The sequence below is a fragment of the Choloepus didactylus genome, chromosome 4 (assembly GCF_015220235.1).
Source record: "Choloepus didactylus isolate mChoDid1 chromosome 4, mChoDid1.pri, whole genome shotgun sequence".
In the NCBI taxonomy this organism is placed as follows: Eukaryota; Metazoa; Chordata; class Mammalia; order Pilosa; family Megalonychidae; genus Choloepus; species Choloepus didactylus.
In genome coordinates, this window is record NC_051310.1 from 157504865 (window position 1) to 157523003 (window position 18139).

Here is an 18139-nt window from a genome sequence, read left to right on the forward strand (position 1 = left end):
CTCATTATGTTTATTAGGTACATCAGTAGTGTCCCACCAAGGTTTCTGAGGCTTTGTTCATTTTCATTCATTCCCTTATCTTTTTGTTCCTTGGACAGGACAATCTCAATTGACCTGTCTTCAAGTTTTCTGATTCTTTTCTTCTGCCTGCTCAAATCTGCTTATGAGCCCCTCTAGTCAGTTTTTCATTTAAAATATTATACTTTTCAACTGTAGAATTTCTGTTTTATTCTTTTATCTATATATTCTCTATTTGGTGAAACACCATTCTCATACTTTTCTTTAGTGCTTGGGTCATGGTTTCTCTTAGTCCTTTGAACATACTTAAAACAGCTGATTTAATGTTTCTGTTTAGCAATCTAACATCTGGGCTTCCTCGAAAACAGTCTTCTTTGACTGCTTTTTTCCTATGTATGGGCCATACTTTTTTTTTTCTTTGCATTTCTCATAATTTTTGTTGAAAACAGAATATTTCAAATAATATTATGTGGCAATCTTAAAAATAAGATTCTTCCTCCTTCCTAAGGTTTGTTTTTTATTTGCTTAGCCCTTTAAAAAAAAAAAAAACTAATTCTGTAAAGTTTGATTCTTTGTCATGTGTGGCCACTGAAATTTCAGTTAGCTTAGTGGTCAGATATTAATTGGGCAGAGATTTCCTTAAACATCTGGAAACAATAAGTCTCCCTGTGTTTTCTGAGGGTTTCTGTGAATGTTGGGGTGCACTTCAACACTTAGCCAGGCAGCTGACAACTCTGTCTTAGCCTTCACTGCCTGCTTCTATGGAGCCTCAGTGTCAGCCCTAGGTTAGAGCCTAGGGCCTTCTCAGGTCTTTCCTGAGCATAGCCCTGGATATACACATGGTCCTCTAGATTTCCAGGAACATGTCAGAGCTTTTCAAAGCCCTTATGGACAACTGTTATCAGTTTCAGGATTTCAGGGCTGATCAAGAAAAAGATTTAACCAGAAAGTGGCAGTAGTACACAACAAACTTTATTTGGGTTGTGCTTGGACTGGCTTGCATAGGAGAGTTTCTCTTAGTAAATTACCTTCCAGAGGCTGTGGCCTGTGGTGCAAGGGACCACTAAGAAGGGGACGCAGGGAAAGGGAACTCTTGAAGGCAAAGGAGATTGCAGAGGAAGCTTATGCATCAAAGTGATGCCACTCAGCAGCACAATGAGGAGTCTGTCAAGAGCTCCGAAGGGCAGAACAGCTTGGGGTTGTTATAGTCCCAGTGTTTGTTTCATCTATGACTAGGATATGTTGGGTGCAATTTTGTGGAGTATGCAAAGCAGGTGGGCTCTAAATGGTTAAAACATGCTTATTTGGGCTATATCTAAAACAATTGGATGTGTAAGAATTTGAGTTTGGCATCAGCTGGCTTTTGGGCTCATGGTCCTAGCCTGTTGTAAAGAAGTAAACAGGGACCATGTTTGGCTTGTTTATATAATCACATCTCATTCCCCAGCTTTTCTTTTTATGCTTTTTTGGTTACCATATTGTTTGCCCCAACTGATATCTACCTCCTCAGGTAGCCTAAACAATTGCTTTAAATTTTTTTCAACAAGCAGCCCCAGGGAAAAGGCTTTTCGTACTTGGTGAGCCCTGAGCTCCAGGTCAGATCAAATAAAGACAACCTTGCAAGTGGAGTTTTCCAGGAAACCACTAGACAGGTCAAAAATGACAATTTTCTGGGAATGAGACTTTGGAGGAGCTCCAACTCCTATTCTTCCCCCTCTAGTGGCTGCCACACTGTTGATTTTCACTATGACTGTGGACTTTTGGTTTTCAAAGCTACCATAGAGTTGAAGTGGGAGAAATGGGATTAGAACATGGTAAAATGCCACAAAGCTCGCTGTTTGTACCAATATTCAACTATTTCTTGAATAAACATTCTCCAGATTGCTGCAAAACTTTGGTTATTTTTCAGAGTTCTTAAAAAGTTGAATCTGGCAATTTTTGGCCAGTTTTCTTATTGCTTTTATGGGGGAGAGAATTTTTGGAGGTCCAATTTTTGCTGATATTACTCCTAGGAAATTTAATGGCCCTTTGTATTTAGCCATTTTTCCTGGTAATTACCACCTCAGAGGAGAAATCAAGACACAGACATGTTACAGCATATCAAGGCAGTGATGGCCCTGGTCTACAAACTCATGAAAGGGAGAGGAAAGCACCCTTATGAGACATTACTTGGTGATTTGTTAGCTTTTCACTTGTGATATACCCCAAATCTTAGTATAAAGATTTTACATACTAAAATCTTTGATCCTTTGTTCCTCTGCCCTGGTGCCCAGTCTATTTGAATCTCTTCTCCAACCCATGGATTATCTCACAGGCTCATTTTTATGCTTTCTAGAAACTCCTTCACCAGCTTCCACTCACAGCCTGTCTTATAGGTAAGTAACACTATGATTCCTTTCACTTGGGTTCTGTTCACATTGACACTACCAGCAGCCCTGGGATTACTTCTGCACTGGCCTGTATCACTGACGTTTATGATCTGCCTGCAAACTAAAGAGAAAGTTGAATAGCACTGTGTCTAATCTGCATCTGAATTATTTGACTTTATTCTCAGTTACTAGCAGGTGATTTTTTTTCCCCTCTGGCCTAAAAGTGCAGACCTTTCTTTAAATATGTCTTTTCACCTTTACCTTTATTTTTCTCCTGCTGATGCTCTTGTTTCTCCTTCTTAGACCTTCATCTGCCTCCTCTGGACAGGGGATTTTTTCTTTCATACCGTCCCTAAATGGTGGGGATTCAGGCCACACAAGACTTCTCACCCCTAACAATTCAGGTAAATTAAATAACATTCCCAAAGGAGGGTAGCTTCAACTGTTGACACATATACTAAAATGATTCTCAAGGTGAAAAGAAGTTGGGATTTACCCCTAAAGAACATTGTCTCCAGTTTGACTCCTTAATATTCTTTAAGAGTCATCTCATTTCCTTATCACTGGCTAAACAATAAACCTCTAAGGAAGGCTCTAGATTTTGCTTGAATAGCACTCATCCTATCATCTATCCAGTCCTACTGTTTAGCCAGAAGGTTGGCCTCTAGGATTAAGCTGGCTTTTGTTTGTTTTTTTGTGGTCCCTATGTTGAACATTGCTTAGAGCTCAGTTCTGAATGAGAATTTAAAAACCAATATCCTTTCTTCTCCCCATCTTTTTCAGTAAAGATAACTGTGCTACCAGTCCTCTTGATAAGGGGGCTGTCATCTTTCCTAGCTCACCAAAATCTTGATATTGCCTCTGCATCTTTCTACTGTTAAACTCAAATCTCAGATCTGTCAACACACCATCCTCAAAGGAAAAGAATGGATTTTATAACCTACTTCTTAAATACTTAGCTAATAGTCTTTTCCCTTCTTGGTGGTCCTCAGATTAAGAACTACCTAGTTACCCTGATGCATAAGTAACACTGCTGAGGAACTGTCCAAGTTATATTTCACATCCCATTCTATCATTTAGGTCAGAGGGAGATCAGAACCCCACTAGAGAGTGTTCCTGATTCCCAGCTATCGGTCCTGCAGGTGAGCTCTGACAATTCTAACTTGTCTATGCATGTAAACTCACACAGTTAGGCCTGCACACTAAATGACCTGTCTGCCCCCATGTTAGGCTGGTAGAATGTAACTAGGGGAGAATGACTTGGGTTGCAAGTGTAGTAACCCTATGTTCAAAATTTTCCAGAATGGTCTCAATTTCAAAGGTTCTATCCTACTTCCAGATTAGCTTCCTGATTTGGAGTTTAAAAATTAGGTCACATAGTGATGAGAGTCTTTAAGCTTAGAGGTCTTCACCAGGGTGAAATAAAAATATGTGGACACAACTGTATTTGTAGTTCCACAACAAAGTATTTCAGTGGATTGTATCTTTTGGGCTTGAACTAAGGAAAACTACTTTCACTTTTCCCAAGAGAGCTAGAATGTTTGATAACTGTATGGGACTGATTCTGATCTAGCCAACAAGAGGAAAAGGCATGAGAATGCAAAGAGAGGTTTGTAAAGAGCTCTATTAAATGAAAATTCCAGTCTCACCTTTTAAATGAACTTCATACCTTGAACTTTGAGGATATTTAGGCCCTTCTTCCTTTCCAAGCTCCTAGTGATCTCAGGGACAGCTTCTTCATACTAAAATACTTTTTTGCTCCCATATTCCAAAATAGCCTTTATTTTCATCAGCAAGAAATTAGGGCCTAAGCTCTAAGAGGTAACACTGGGGAAATAACACCTCTCCCTAAGATCCCCACATATGGAGGGATTAATCTACAGATTAAAAAGACTTAAACTTTTAAACCATCTGCAAATAGGTGGTCCCTAATTGGATCCTGATTGAAACAAACTGCAAAAAAACATTCATGACATAGTTGAGGAAAATTGAATACTGACAGGACATTTGATACTAACATTTTTTAGATGTGATGATATTGTGGTTTTCTAAAATAGTCCTTATTTTCTGAAGATATACATGAAAATATTTATGGATGGGAAATAAAATGATGTGTTTGGGTTTTGTCCTAGTATAATCCAGTGGAGGGGGGGACAGTGGGAAAGGTAGAAATGAAAGATTGGCCATGAGTTATTTGTGGAAGTTGGGTGATGGGTATATGTGAGTTCATTATACTATCCTACTTTTGTATTTTTAAAAAAAATTTGCATAAGAAAGTTTTAAAATTTTAAAGTTATTGAAGAAAGTACCCCTTCCTCAGAGGTATAAGAATTTTGCCTTCCTGGTAATCATCTCTGGGTATGGCAGTCATATATTCCAGATTTTCTAAAATAGTTTGATTTTCAAATAGTCTGCTTTGTCACCATAAACCATTGATACGCTCTGGAGTTTCATAAGTAGCAACAAAGCCTTTATAAGATTGGATGTATCAGATCTTAGTTTGGGAGAGTTAATTATCATGCAATGGAGAAAAACTAGGGAAGCAGCAAGGGTGATTTACTGTCCTGATCATCTTTATATATAGCTTGAGAGGGCCTTACTTGCCCTTTTTGTTGTGATAACACCCGTATATTTCTTCCTGTCCTCTGCTGCAGACTGTCTACCAACAACAGAGGCAAATGGGATTACCCAGGGGGAGAGAAGCATGGACCACCCCCAGATAGACCATCTTCAATGTCTGATCTATACACACTGCTGAAGGACGGACTGTAGCATCCAGTATCCATTAGGGGTGAAGGCTTTTGAAAATGTACCCCTGCCTTGTTTCCTGGTGTCATTCTGTACCTTAGTCTCTCTTGATTTTTACCCCTTACACGCTCTATCATCTCTCAGGAAAAGTGGTCAGTCCTTACATAAGGCTAGTCTTTGGGAAGTGCTTATGTTTCTATCACAAGAGAGAGGTAGCTCCCTACATTTCTACAACTTGAAACAAAGGTTGTTAAAACAATTCTTAGCATCATTGCAGGGGGAGGGATAATAAACTTATCAACCAGGTTTCAATTCTGTGTTTTGTTTTTTAGCTTTGGATATACTTTGCCATTGCAAATGTTAATAGGCAACATTTCTGTTCTTTGTCCTATTTTATTACACTTTTTCTATTTGCCTATTGTTTCCTAGTTACTATTAAATATGTTGATTTTCCTTTCTGTCAAAATGATAACAGCTGGGGACAGAGTATTTCCAGCTTACTAAAGAATGTAGATAACATGCCCTTGATTGCTACTACAACTCTATTGTTATTAGAAGCTCTAGAATGGTGGAATAGGCAAAGAACACTGAGATAATTCAAACCTGTCTTCTACTTTGGGTACTAAGGGATAGAAATGAGGAATTAAATAGGTGGGCCACTGGCAGGCAGGCCTTAGGTGAAAATATTGGAAAAACATAAAGATAGCAGGCATCTGCCATAAATAAAGTAGGTCTTGGCAATAAACTTGTAGTTGAACTAGGATCTCACTATCCCTTCTGGAACTCTGAGCTTTATTTTTAAAACTATTCCTAGACATGTTCCCTTTGGGGCAAGAGCCTGTGCCATAGCAGATGGAATCACTTCCAAGACTGGTGTATCTCTAAATGTCACTGTTGAAGCCTCAGAAATTTTAGTCATCATCATCTGATGGCTAGAAAATAATCTGCCTGATGATAGATGCTGACCTGCATTTTTAAAGTGTTTTTCTTCATCTTTTAATTTACCTCAACATGTCCTGAGCCTTCATAAAAAACAAAAAGCAAGAACTATACTAATTTGGAAATGTTAATGAATTTGCTCCCTTAACCTCTAAACCATAGAAGTGGCAAAGTGGAGGAAAAACAGTTTTATTTTTGGCCTTTTTATTATTCTAGCAATTTGAGGCTTCCACTTTTTTATTTTTAGATGGTTAATAACCCATTGATATGTTATTTGCTATATGTCTGACCTCAGCTGAGGAAAATCATTCTAAAACATCAATAATTATTTCAGTTAAAGACCCTTCTGTCCCCAAGACAGACAATATAAAGAAAGGAAAAAGTCTCTTTTCTGGACACAAATTAAACCAACATCAAAAAGATAAAAACTCAGTCTCTGTCAAGCTGGGCAGATTGTGTCAGGTTTGTAAAACCAAACCTGGAACCCACCTCCACCGTCCTGACCAGTAGAAACCATTCCCTCTCCTCCATCCCTCTCTAACCTAATTCTACTTCATGTAAAGACATCTCCCCTAATTCCCACCTCCATTAAATACCCAGTCTAAATTATTCTCCACCCAATTATTAACCTTTTTCACAAGCTCCACGGGGAAGATTTACCCTGAGACAAAGAGTGAGCAGAATGGGGATTTTAGAGAGGAAAAAAAGGTGCAAGGCAAAGTGGTCCCAGTATCCCAGCATCAGAAGTGAAAACACTCTGTTCTGTGACTCAATAATGAACCACATAAAGTCAAGTTGGTATGAGAAAGAGGAAATATTTGTGAGAAGAGTAGGACATACTGAGATTCTTGGCTGCATTATGCGTGGACTTGTGCTCAGAGAGAAGAAAAGGGGTGCAAGGCAGCTTTATATTCAGGGAAAATGGTGGGACTCAGGGGGGATGCGCTAGAATCATCAATTGAATAAAAATTCTTTCCTCCTTTTCAATCTTCCTATAGATGTGGGGTTAAGGTCTTGTCTCTCTGTAGTACATTAAGGGTAAAGACCAGAAGCTACAAGGAGAGCAAGACGTGTTCCCTGCCCCATAGTTTGGAACAGATCCTTAGCGCACTCTTCAGAGATAGGGAGCTGGGTCTCTGCCCATCCAATTCCCACCTCATTTTATGCCCTGTGGTCCTTCCTGCTCCACCTTTGCTACATCCCCCTCTCCTCCACTCCCAAGAACACAAAGTTTTCAGTTCTTTGCCACATGGTAATTTAAAAAAAGTGGTTTCCTTGTTTAAAAGTTACTAAGTTGGTTCATCTTTTAGTAACAGACTCCCCTCCCTAGCCCCCCATCAGTCCTGTATAATCACATCATCATCATCGTCTTCCTCCTCCTCTTCCTCTTCTTCATCCCCATCATCTTCTGGCAGTTCTTCATCCTCCTCTTCTTCTTCTTCATCTAGACAAACTACCACCTCAGCTGGCTCAGGTAATCGAGAGTCAAACCAATCCAGTACCTGCTGGGTGCTAAGCCGTGATGCTTGACTCAATTGAGGGATGTCACTTTCCCTTAGCTCTTGATGTGCTGCCCAGTACCTTTCCAAGGGTCGTATATCCGGTGGGGGTGGGGGATTGGGCAGAGGTGGAGTCTCAGCCCATTCATTCAAAGAACGAGCTGACGGTGGTGGTGTGGGAGTTGCCAGGTCCTGAAAACTAGGGGCACCAGGTACTACATTGTCCCGAAACCACTTTAGTTGGCCATGCTTCAAGGCATAGCGTGTGTCACCAAACCACTGAATGATCTCAGGCCGAGGTAAACCAGTAATCTGTTCTAATTTATGGTAATCCTCCCGCCGTGCCCATTGGCACTGTAAAAAAAAAGATTTGAGGATAGCCAGCTGCTCTTTGGTTTTGCGCTTGGTCTTTCGCTGGCGTTGCATATCTGGGGAAAGGTACTCCGCAGGGCCAACTCTACCTGATACTGAGTTATGCCGTAGGCCCTGGGGCCAAGCTGGCTCCAAATGTGGGGGTAATGCCTGCTCATTGGGCGACAGTGGCTGTGGGGTACAGCCCAGTGTCTGGAGGGGTTTAGAGGCAGCAGTAGCTCCATTAGCCAGTACCTGGAAAGAAGAAGAGGTAGAAGAGGAAGGAGTCACACTAGATGCTGACCCCTGCTTACAACGACTGGCAAGTAATGATATTGGTGGGGGCTTATCCCGAGCACGTGGCTGGTGGACAGCTGTGGAGTGGTTCCAGGAAGCAGAACCAAGGCCCTGTGACTGGTCAGGACCGCTGCCTGCCTGCTTCTTAGAAAGGCCACCACTATGAAGATCCTGCCAAAATCCTGATTGGTGGGAGAGTATCCCACTGCCCAGTGCCAAACGGGGCTCCTTTGCTTTCTGGTGACTCAGTGGCAGTGGTGTTATCTGAGAGGATTCTTCAGACTCTACCTTCAATCCTTTCATCTGGGTGGGCTCACTAGGAGTCAGGGTACCTACTCCAAGACCAACCTGTTCTGGAGGTGGCACTGGAGAAGGAGGGACCTCTTCCAGAGGCCTCCCTGAATGATGAGTAAAAGAGAGAAGGGATTTGAAATGGAGTTGGTCCCGATGGTAGACCACTCGGGCTCGAGTCTCTTCTATTTCCTCAGATGACCAGCTAATGCCACAGCGGAGGCGCTGGACCATGAACCAAGTCTTGACTTTCTCCATCTGCAGTCCATAGCGTAGGCAGAGAAGAGCAATGTCTGCTAGGCTGGGGTAGGGAAAGTAGCTGAAGGTTTGTAGCAAGTGTTCATTGCTGTCCAGCTCACTGGTCTGTGCTGCTTGGGTCCACACAAGCTGCAGCTCCTCAGAGATTGGAGGGAGGCAAATGAGACCACCTAGGGAGCTATTAAGACTGCTGGCCTCTTTATTAGGAGGCATGGTGCTTTCTGATTTTTGTCCCTCAGAGATAGCTGTAATAAAAAGAGAAACAGTTCAATCACTGGGACTCCTCTTCCACTACACTGCTCAATTTCTACCACACAAACTGTTGGAACCAAAACAATCAACTTTGTACCCTGTTGTACTACTTTTAAGGTGCTTTTACAATTTCTCAGTTAATTTTCATAACCTTGTGAAGTTATCAGAGCCTGCTATAATTCCCGTTTTACATATGAAAAAAACAAAGTCCAAAGAAGTTATCTCAAGTCACATGACTAGTGAGCGTGTCACCAAGACAAAAATCCGTCTTTATTAAGAAGGAAAATTCATTCTCATAGAGCCTTTACCTTTCCAATTCAACCTCACTTCTGGGAGCTATCTTCAACTCTCACCCTCTAAGTTCATGGAAGAGTCACAAAATGAAGACTCAACCACAAAAAAAGAGCAGCAGTAATCTCAGAACTGTTACAAACTCTTTCTCTCTGAACAATCTGTGATTATCTCTAGAATGTGGGGGGATAGTCGGGAAGGCAATGGATGACTATCCAGGACAGCACTGTTCCTCTGCCCAGCCTCCAGCTCCCTTTTCTTTCTCTTGTAACTTGGTGGAGCTGGGGGAGGGAAAGGATAGCACCTTTAAGCCCTCAGCCCAAACCTGACAGCTTTACTTTTCCATCTCTCAGTAAGATGAAAGGTAGGTGAGAGCTCTGGGATAAATAGGGCTCACTCCCCCTGGGTTTTGGTCAAGTGAGGACAGAGAGGGGAATGTATCCTCCTCCTAGTCAGTCTAGGAACAAAAGGTTATCCCTTCCCCCAGCCTTTGTTTCTTCCAGCTGCTCAGCCTCTCTCCAGGGAGCCTGGAGTGCTCCCTTAAACTTTAGTGCCTGTTCCACACAGGGCTGGAGGCCTGCTGCTCTTATCTTTTCAGTCCAGCCTTCTTCTCAAGACCAGGTGGACAGGCTTATTATAAACTGCCCCCAGTTCCTTCACGCTACCCAGCAGCACCACTGCTCCCAGGGCTATGGGTGTGGGAACTGCAAGGGTAGTCCCTGACTACGCATCATTCCTGAAACACCTGCTCAAGTCCTTTCCCAGAATAATTTTGTTCATAGAAATTTAACTCAGCACCCTGTGTGGGCATTAGCGATCCTTTGGCACATCTGTCGTCTTTTACTCTTAGGGGAATCCCATCTGTGTTTATAAACATTACTTCTGATCTGTTAAGGATGAGACAGGATCCCCATGTAAGTGCTAGATGGATTGAGAAAATAAATCTCAAGTCCAGGAAGTCAAGGATAGAGCAGTGTATTATCAGGGATTATATATGATGATTAGAAAATTCAGAAACATTTCAACATGTGTCACCATTCCCGTTTTCCCCATCACCACTATTTTTGTAAATGCTTAAATATCACTTTCTTTCCTTTTATAGCATACTCTTAAGAGACAGCTGATCCATCAGCTCATCTTTTTCTTTTTTTTTTTTTTAACTTTTATTGTGGTAACATAACACAGAATGTACCATTTTAACCACATCATGTGTACAATTCAGTGATAGATATTAGTTACATTCATAATGTGCTACGAACACTACCATTCCTTTCACCATCTTCTTTTAAGAGGTGAATCCAACAAACTAAAGCCCTCACATATTTTAAAAGCAATGCAGGAAAAGGATCTTAAGAGGGTAAAAGGAGGCAGCATGGCATGATGGGTAGAAATATGAATTCTTGAGTAAGGCAGACCTGTAAGTTTGAATCCCAATTCTGCCATTTACCAGCTGCACGATCTGGGGAAATTATTGAACTTAAATGAGCCTCACTTTCCTAATGTATAAAAATGGAGACAATGCTGTGTACATGAACTGCTATTTTTAACCAGCACCTAGTGTGTGCTAGGCACTCGGCATGGTGGGGCATGAGCGGCTGGTCTTAAGAAAGCAAGGTGTGGAGTCAGGCAGGCTTTAATCTCTGCCACTTCCTACAGTGCTATCTGTCTTTATGCAAGTTATTTAACTTCTCTAAACCTTAGTCTCCTATCGGAAAAAAGGTGGTCACAGCACTTACTTCGTGAGTTTGTTAAAACTAAATGAAAGAAATGCACTTGACATTACATCTGCAACAAAGTCAAGGCTCAATAAACAGCAGCTTTTATCATTACTTCAGCTTCCTGGGGTGATTTTGATACAAGGTATTGTTCCACACAGACAATGGGAAAGGGAGCAAAAACTGAATCCTTTTAAAGTTACTATTTTCACAGAGCCCTAGCTCTAACTAGCAGTGGAGTAAACCAGGGTATCTATGTTTTCACTCTTCTTTATATTTTGGGATTTGGACACAATTTCCAGAATGGATTTTGCTGCTCTAAAAAAAGTATGAAAACCACAGCGCTTTAGGAGAACTGAATCCACGATTTGGATAGAAATCCTTTTAATTGCCAGGTGACTTGTCAATGTGGTAATCTGTCCTCTCACACTCATCCCCGATACGGCTGACTGGCCCGTGAAGAACTGCTTGCATGGCTCGGTGCTATAAACGACCATTTAGAAACTGTGGCCCACCAGGAGCACTACCAAATCCAAGCTGGAGAATACTTTATGATTGCATTTACTTAATCTCACATAAACTTCTGTAAGGATACAATACCATCTTAAATATGAGGAAAATGTCGCATAAAGAATAAAGCAGTCAGTCCAGTATGAAAGTGAAGACTGCTAGATAGGAACACAAGGCAGACACAGCTTCCAGTCTACAAGGAAGTATTTTGCTTTCATTTGTGTGGTTTATTTGATAAACTCCAGATTCTCATGGTTTCAGCTTGATATTTCAATGTAACATGCAGTAATGCAAATAATATATTTGGTGTACTGGATACATCCATGGTTTTCACTTACACAAAACACAAATTGTGGAAGACTTCCTGAATCATAATGGTGGCTTAAACCAAAGGGCAGCTGTCTAGCTAGTACCTCCCTGGAAGAATCTGGTTTTTGAAACAGGAGGAAACTACAACCAGAGGGGGCTCATGAGAACTCCACAAGTATAACAGACCCCACAGTAATCAAAACCACCACCAGTGTCTTGCATTCTCATGTCTCCATTTTGGATTAGGCAGAAAAAGGGAATTAAAGCTAGAGAAGGGCTTCTAGGGCAGAGGTGGTAGTGGTGGTGGTGGGGAGGCTCTATGCTGAATTGCTAAATTTGTATCCTTATTTACTATGCCAGATATGCCTTACTGCCCCTTAAAGTCACTAATAAAATATATGAAGTCAGTATAACACCCTTCTTTCCCCTTGGGCTTTCCACATCCCTGGGCAGATGGCAGGAAAGACTGGGCTACCTTAAACTTCCAGGCTAGGTGTTCGTCATAGCTCCAGGGAGAGGACTTCAGGACTTGAGGCTTGACCATAGGCTTACGGTTAAAGTTAGAGATGGTTAAAGTGGGAGACTACATAGGATCCTGCCAAACTCCCTAACTCTTCAAAGAAGAACTGAAATACTGTCTGAAATGTATTTTGGTGATACTTTTAAGGGCCTTACAGGACTTTTGGTGATACTTTTAAGGGCCTTACAGGACTTTTAGTGATTCATGTTACATGAGTCTTCACTTTTGAATCATGAACCTCCCTTTGAGAATCAGATAAAAGTTACGAACCCTCAGAACATTTACAACTACCCCCCCAAAATAAACATTCATACTTACACATTATGTATATAATCCTCAGGGGGGTTCATTGCCCAAAAGCCCAGGTTAAGAACCTCTGCTTTATGTTTTCCCAACTTAATCAAGGCAATGGTGGTAATCATTTAAAGATGAACAGACATGTTGATGTGAAAAGAATAAAAAGAGTGGACGAATAGGTCTAGAAGGGACTGGGGTATTGATGGTATTAGTTGGAGGAAGTGGAAGGGAAGGGTGCTCAACTGGGCTAGGAGCCTGGTTTCACTGGCCCACTGTATTACATACTTGATACCTACAGTGAGCTGAATTCTAGAGGCTAGTACGCTACTCTCTAGTGCACCTTCTGCTTCCTCCAGCTGCCCTGTGTGCATGGCTACTTGTGGGTGATTCCAGACCTTTTTGTGCCAGTTGTTTTTTTCTGTATTCATATAATGTAATTAAACAACGCATATACTTAAGAAAAAATTACTGCATTAAAAATTATTCCTATAAAAATTAAGCCAAATGCTTTGGAAAGACATGATACAAAGCAGAGCACATTTTAAAGCTGCTGAATTGGGAGTGGGCAAGACAACTGCAAAAGATTGGGAGGGGTCTTAAAAACCTCTGAGTGCTTCAAAAGTGCCTAAGTGCTCAATCCACTTTAAAGTAACCGAAACTGGAAATCACAGATGATATCTTATGGGTGAAATAGTCAAATAGTGGCTCTTATCTCAGAATGCACATTAGAATTACCTGGGAAACTTAAAAACCAGTCTACCCCCCTCCCCATTCTGAATAATTAGTCTGGACTGGGGCTCATCAGTAGTTTTTAAAAGTTCTCAGGGTGCAGCCAGTTTAGGGAATCACTCGTGTAGTTTAGACCATTGGGAACAACTTACAAAAAGGAAAACGTCTGGGCACTGCACCAAAAGATATATGGTGCGAGGGTTCACAGGCTAAAAGATGTCCTGATCTGGGCCCACATTACCAAGCAGGTCTCAGCTTGAGTCTTCTTTTTAGAAGTCTCATACTAGGATGCAACACCAATGATTTGAGGACTCGAATCTCACTTTCCTGGTTGGTGTTCTAAGTAAGGCTAGGCGGAGAGGAACAGAGGGGCAGTTTCTCCTCAACTCTTCATTCCCAAAGACTTCTGCTCCCCAGAAGTAATGCCAGTTTTCTTTACGTGTGTTGTGGTTGCCAGAAGGTAGTCATGGGGGGAAGGGGGGAGAGTTGGGGAAGAAGGCCTGGGAAGAAAATGTTTCTCCTGTCCTCCATTTCACAGGCAGTCTAGAACGCTCCCAACTGGGTCAGAGAACAAAAAGTTCTTGCATTTGGGGCGATGAGCCCCAGGGAGCAGGCGAATCTCAATCCATCCCCACGCCAAGGGCGTCCCAACCAAGCCTTCCTCTACTCCCTACACACCCACTCACCCTCCCCTGTTACAACAGGGAGCAGAAAAGTCAGAGGAGAAAGGAGGGAGCGTCGGGGGGCTTCGAACCTAGAATTCTTCTCCTCCCCCCCACCCCCCCACCAGCGCGGGGTTGGGGTTCGGGAGGTCGGGACCGTACAGGGGCTGGGAAGGGAAGTCGTGGGGGCTGGGGATCACTCACCGCGGTCCGGCCCGGGCGGCGGCTTCCAGCCTCGCACCATGGGCCGGGGGAGGGGGGGAGGTGGGGGCAGGGGGCCTCCGGGGTGAGAGTGGGGTTGCTGCCCGGCGCGGCCTGCTCCGAGCCCGCCCGTGCGGAGGGCCGGGACCGGGAGTGTCCCCCCCACCAGCCCCCGAGAGAGCGCGCCCGCCTAGCCCAGCCCTGTTTGAGCGAGTTGGAGGCGGGGCGGGATCCAGGGGCGGTGCCAGGGCGGTCCGAGTTCTGACTGGTGAACGCAGGCAGGCTGTCACCGGCGGGACGCACTGGATCGGCCATTGGCTGCGTGGGTTTCGGCTGAAGTCTACTATTGGCCGCGTTGGTCTCATCCGGGATTGGCTATTGGCTGCACGGTAGGCAAGATGTCCCCCGAGGCCTGTGTGCTGCGTATGATAACTGCCCCTATCATTCTATTGGCGCCGGACTTTCGACGTGTACAGGCCTTGTCCCTCCCATACTTCCCCAAGGAGAGACACGAGCACTTTGCTGAACTGTCGGGGCCGCCAGTAACACCTCCGCAGTTGTTTTCTCCCTAAGGAAGCTCCGGGAAGCCCTTTTCAGCATCTCCTTCTCAGCATGCCCACGCTCGGCGCCTTCCCCAGCGGAAGTCCCAACTGCCGCCAGCAGCGTCAGCTGTAACGAAGGGCCTAACGCAACCGAGATGGATCAGATGTCTTGCCACCCGCATAGACGAGGATCCTAGCAGCCCGGCGCCTCCGGCAGCTTGCCTGGACAAGCTGGCCCCAGACAGATGTTCTCAAAGATGAAGTGCTTGAGAAGTGACCTCGTTGGAACCAACCAGACCCTCAGATCCTCTCTCCTCCCTGCGCTAGTAAAGAGGACCTGGACGTCTGTCTCATATTGGGGGGGCCTTGGTCTCCAAAAGGGAGACAATGAAATGGACTTTCCATCAAAGCAGTATCCCACACACTACAAAGTTCTGGGCCAGAAGTTTGTATATTTTGGATTCTTGGTCTTCTAACTAAAATTTAGGAATATCTTTCAGAAGTGCTCCTTCAGTTTTCATGTTGGTCTTTGAAAATGTCTCTTCTTACTTATATAGGTCACAAAAGTTTATATATCTACAATGTTTTATACAACAGGTTCAGACTTTGCCCTGTATTCTGCATACCTCATCACTCCTCCCTCCCCCAAACACCTATGAAAAACAACCACCACAACTCCTACTTCTCGTTCTTCATCAGTCCAATCAGGTCTAGAGCTCCTTCAGAGTTGCCAGGCATAAATATGTCTCTATTTCAGAGCTAAGCTGTGTCTTCCGTTGCTGGCCCTTAATTTGCCCATCTATCCCTTCTCTGTACATTTAGTAATAATATCCACTCCTACCGGCCAGTCCCATGTCCTTCAAACTAATAGCCAGCAAAAACATCACAGGGGTAACAGTGGAAAGACAGACACTCAGTTTTAGGGTTAGAAACTTTTGGACCCTCCGGGAAGGAGCTGGAGTTGGTGGTATATACAGACTTCTCCTAAATCATGACTATTCCAATGCCCCAATGGTTTGTATCTAATAAAGGAAGGTAAAAGGGACACTTTTTAGACAGCAGCAGCCTGCAGTTTCCAGGGGAGAGTTCATTCCCTTAAATCCAAACAATGGAATGAAACTTGATTGACTGCAACTCATGCATATTTGACGAGAGGATTCAATGAGTCACTCTGGACACCAGGGTCTTCTGATGACCTGAGAACATTTCCCAACCAGATCAATACTTTATCCAATAACTGCAGGTGACGGGTCTCATAACTTCAGGTGGGAAGTGGCGTGCCCTTTGTCGATGGGTTATTTCTGCACCTTCTATACACTGATCATGGGCTTGGAATTGTGAAAGATGAACAATTTAGACCCCTTTCTTGTGTCAGAAAGATTTCACTCCCCAGAGTTGGGAGTGGGTGTAGAATTGAAGACAAATTTAGGAAAGAGGAGAGAGAATTTCTGGAGTGCAGGCTGAAGTGTCTCTCTTCTGTGTAGGTTTCACCCTGAAGCTGTAGAAGATGGGAGTGGGTTGGGATGGGGGAAGAGAGGAGAGGAAGAGGTTCAGGTTGAAAATTCAGAGAAGGGAAGATCCTGCAGTTAGCCAGACTGTAACCCTCGCAGTTTTTCTGGGGATTAGTGTTGAACAAAGGAGACTCATCAGATCATCCTCAATGTAGAGATGTTCATCCTCCATTTTAGGTGAAAACTCTTTTCCCCTGTGCTTGGCTCAGATAATAAGCAGGGGCTGAACAGAGGCATATTTATCCTGTATAGCTAAGGAAGTTGAAGTTTCAGGGCCCAAACTTGCACAGACTGGAAGAATCCCAGAAATGTGTTGACATGGTCATAGGTTTTTGTAAAATCTGAAAAACATGTATTTCAACTGCATTTGGCTAAGATTGAGGACTCGTTCTGATTTCCATCACCCCACTTCCCTTTTTGTCAAGTGGCAATAGAGAGGCCACAAGCATTTGAGAATTGCTAAGGAAACTGAGTTGGGGATACATCTAGTTTGGGTTTGGTACATATATTTATGTGGTTTATAGTTCTATGAATAAATTATCCTCATGTAGATGGCTTCCAGGAATACTCCTAATATCTTAATTCAAAAAGCATGTAACATTAGTCATGGCAAAAGAAAATTTGAAATGCTCTAAAATCTTACACCACATATATAAAAGAAATTGGATAGGTTTTCCCAAATTTGACAAAAGTCCTAAAAATGTGAGTTTACCATTAACAAGGTGTGAAGGTCAAACTCACTATCAATAATTTTAAAAATATGATCAACCATGAAAAGAGTATAGAATGACCTCTCTATACTCTCCACACAGAACATACAATCATCAAAGGCTATTTAAAAAAAAAAAAAGAGGAAAAAAGTATATAGGTTTGCCTGGCAGATGATTTTTAAAATCTGTTACTTTTCTTGATTTTGTGATATTGTGGTATTTGTCAGCTTTTTAAAAACCATGAGGTGTTGATATCTTCTTTCATTCTGAAAAATATCACTTTAATGCCTAATTTTAATGCTTAATTTTGTATTTGTAATATGTATTTTCTTGAAAAGGACTCCAAAAGTTGTATGCTTCAGACACCCCAAAACCTGGACCTCCCCCTAGGGCTGACCAAATGGATATGGTGAGTTTCTGCCCCCATTTAGGAGAACACTGGCTCCTGTGTTCTGTGTCCTGTCTCCTAAGAACCAGAGCAAGAGGGAGCTGGAGGGCTGAACAACCAGCACTGCTAGTATTGAGGATTTGAGATAGCAACGCCACATTTAAGGAGTTTGTGGAAGAAAGATTTCAGACAAACCTACCGCCAAAACAAGATGTGGGAAGTCTGGAAAGATATTAGGGCCACAGGGAGACCCTAAGCAAAGAGCCATGGAAAGATTCCCCGGAAAGCTCCCACTTACCTCTCCTTGGCTGCCTGCTCCTCATGCTGACTCTACCCTTCAGCATATTTGGCTTCATTTACAACACATACTGAAGAGTGGGTGTTCCGCAGTGACATCACAACATGACCATTATGATGTAATGAGGCAGCATCTCATTTTTCTCTGGCTAGGGTTTCCCTATTAGGAACATTGTCTCATTAGTTTGTAGGTAATTGGACTCTTTCATCATTCGGGTCATGTGGGAGTCAACACTATGTTAGAACGTGATGTTTTCCAAGGACTCCTCCCTTTATTGTCTACTCCATTTCTCATCACTCCATTCTGAATTGGACATAGGTCCTTGACTTTTCCTCTCCATCGTATTCCTCATTCTTTGCTTTAGGGTTGACCTGGATTATAAGGAAAAGAGCTTTACTCTTTCTTCCAGTGCTTATGGAAAAGAATTCAACTTG

The 18139-nt window shown here is 42.9% G+C and overlaps 2 protein-coding genes across 6 annotated transcripts in view; one reads left to right on the forward strand and one right to left on the reverse strand.

Moving 5' to 3' along the window:
• The window catches only part of RNF212B (ring finger protein 212B), a 91045-nt gene extending 85611 nt beyond the window's left edge, over nt 1–5434 (forward strand). Inside the window, exons 13-16 of the mRNA XM_037834558.1 lie at nt 2354–2393; nt 2691–2791; nt 3468–3529; nt 5042–5434. Coding sequence (XP_037690486.1) covers nt 2354–2393; nt 2691–2791; nt 3468–3529; nt 5042–5110 — 272 coding nt within the window. The 3' untranslated portion in view covers nt 5111–5434. The remainder of the gene's footprint in view (nt 1–2353; nt 2394–2690; nt 2792–3467; nt 3530–5041) is intronic.
• HOMEZ (homeobox and leucine zipper encoding) lies at nt 703–14439 on the reverse strand. 5 transcript variants are annotated; one of them, XM_037834556.1, is made up of 3 exons: nt 14260–14282; nt 12323–12394; nt 703–9015 (listed from the first exon to the last, which is right to left on the reverse strand). In XM_037834556.1, the coding sequence occupies exon 3, from the start codon at nt 8981–8983 to the stop codon at nt 7412–7414; it is 1572 nt and encodes a 523-aa protein (XP_037690484.1). In that variant the 5' UTR covers nt 8984–9015; nt 12323–12394; nt 14260–14282; the 3' UTR covers nt 703–7411. The 5 variants fall into 5 exon arrangements, with proteins under 5 accessions (XP_037690484.1, XP_037690481.1, XP_037690485.1 ...); XM_037834553.1 differs by lacking the exon at nt 12323–12394 and having other exon boundaries at nt 14260–14439; XM_037834557.1 differs by lacking the exons at nt 12323–12394; nt 14260–14282 and adding an exon at nt 13546–14246.
• Nucleotides 14440–18139: the final 3700 nt, after the last annotated feature.

Bases quoted from the DNA above. Each gene is read 5' to 3' on its own strand.
- HOMEZ (XM_037834553.1), bottom strand. From the start codon at position 14,299: ATGGTGCGAGGCTGGAAGCCGCCGCCCGGGCCGGACCGCG. The intron at 9,016-14,259 runs GTGAGTGATCCC...TTTTTATTACAG, and splicing joins GCCGCCCGGGCCGGACCGCG to CTATCTCTGAGGGACAAAAA.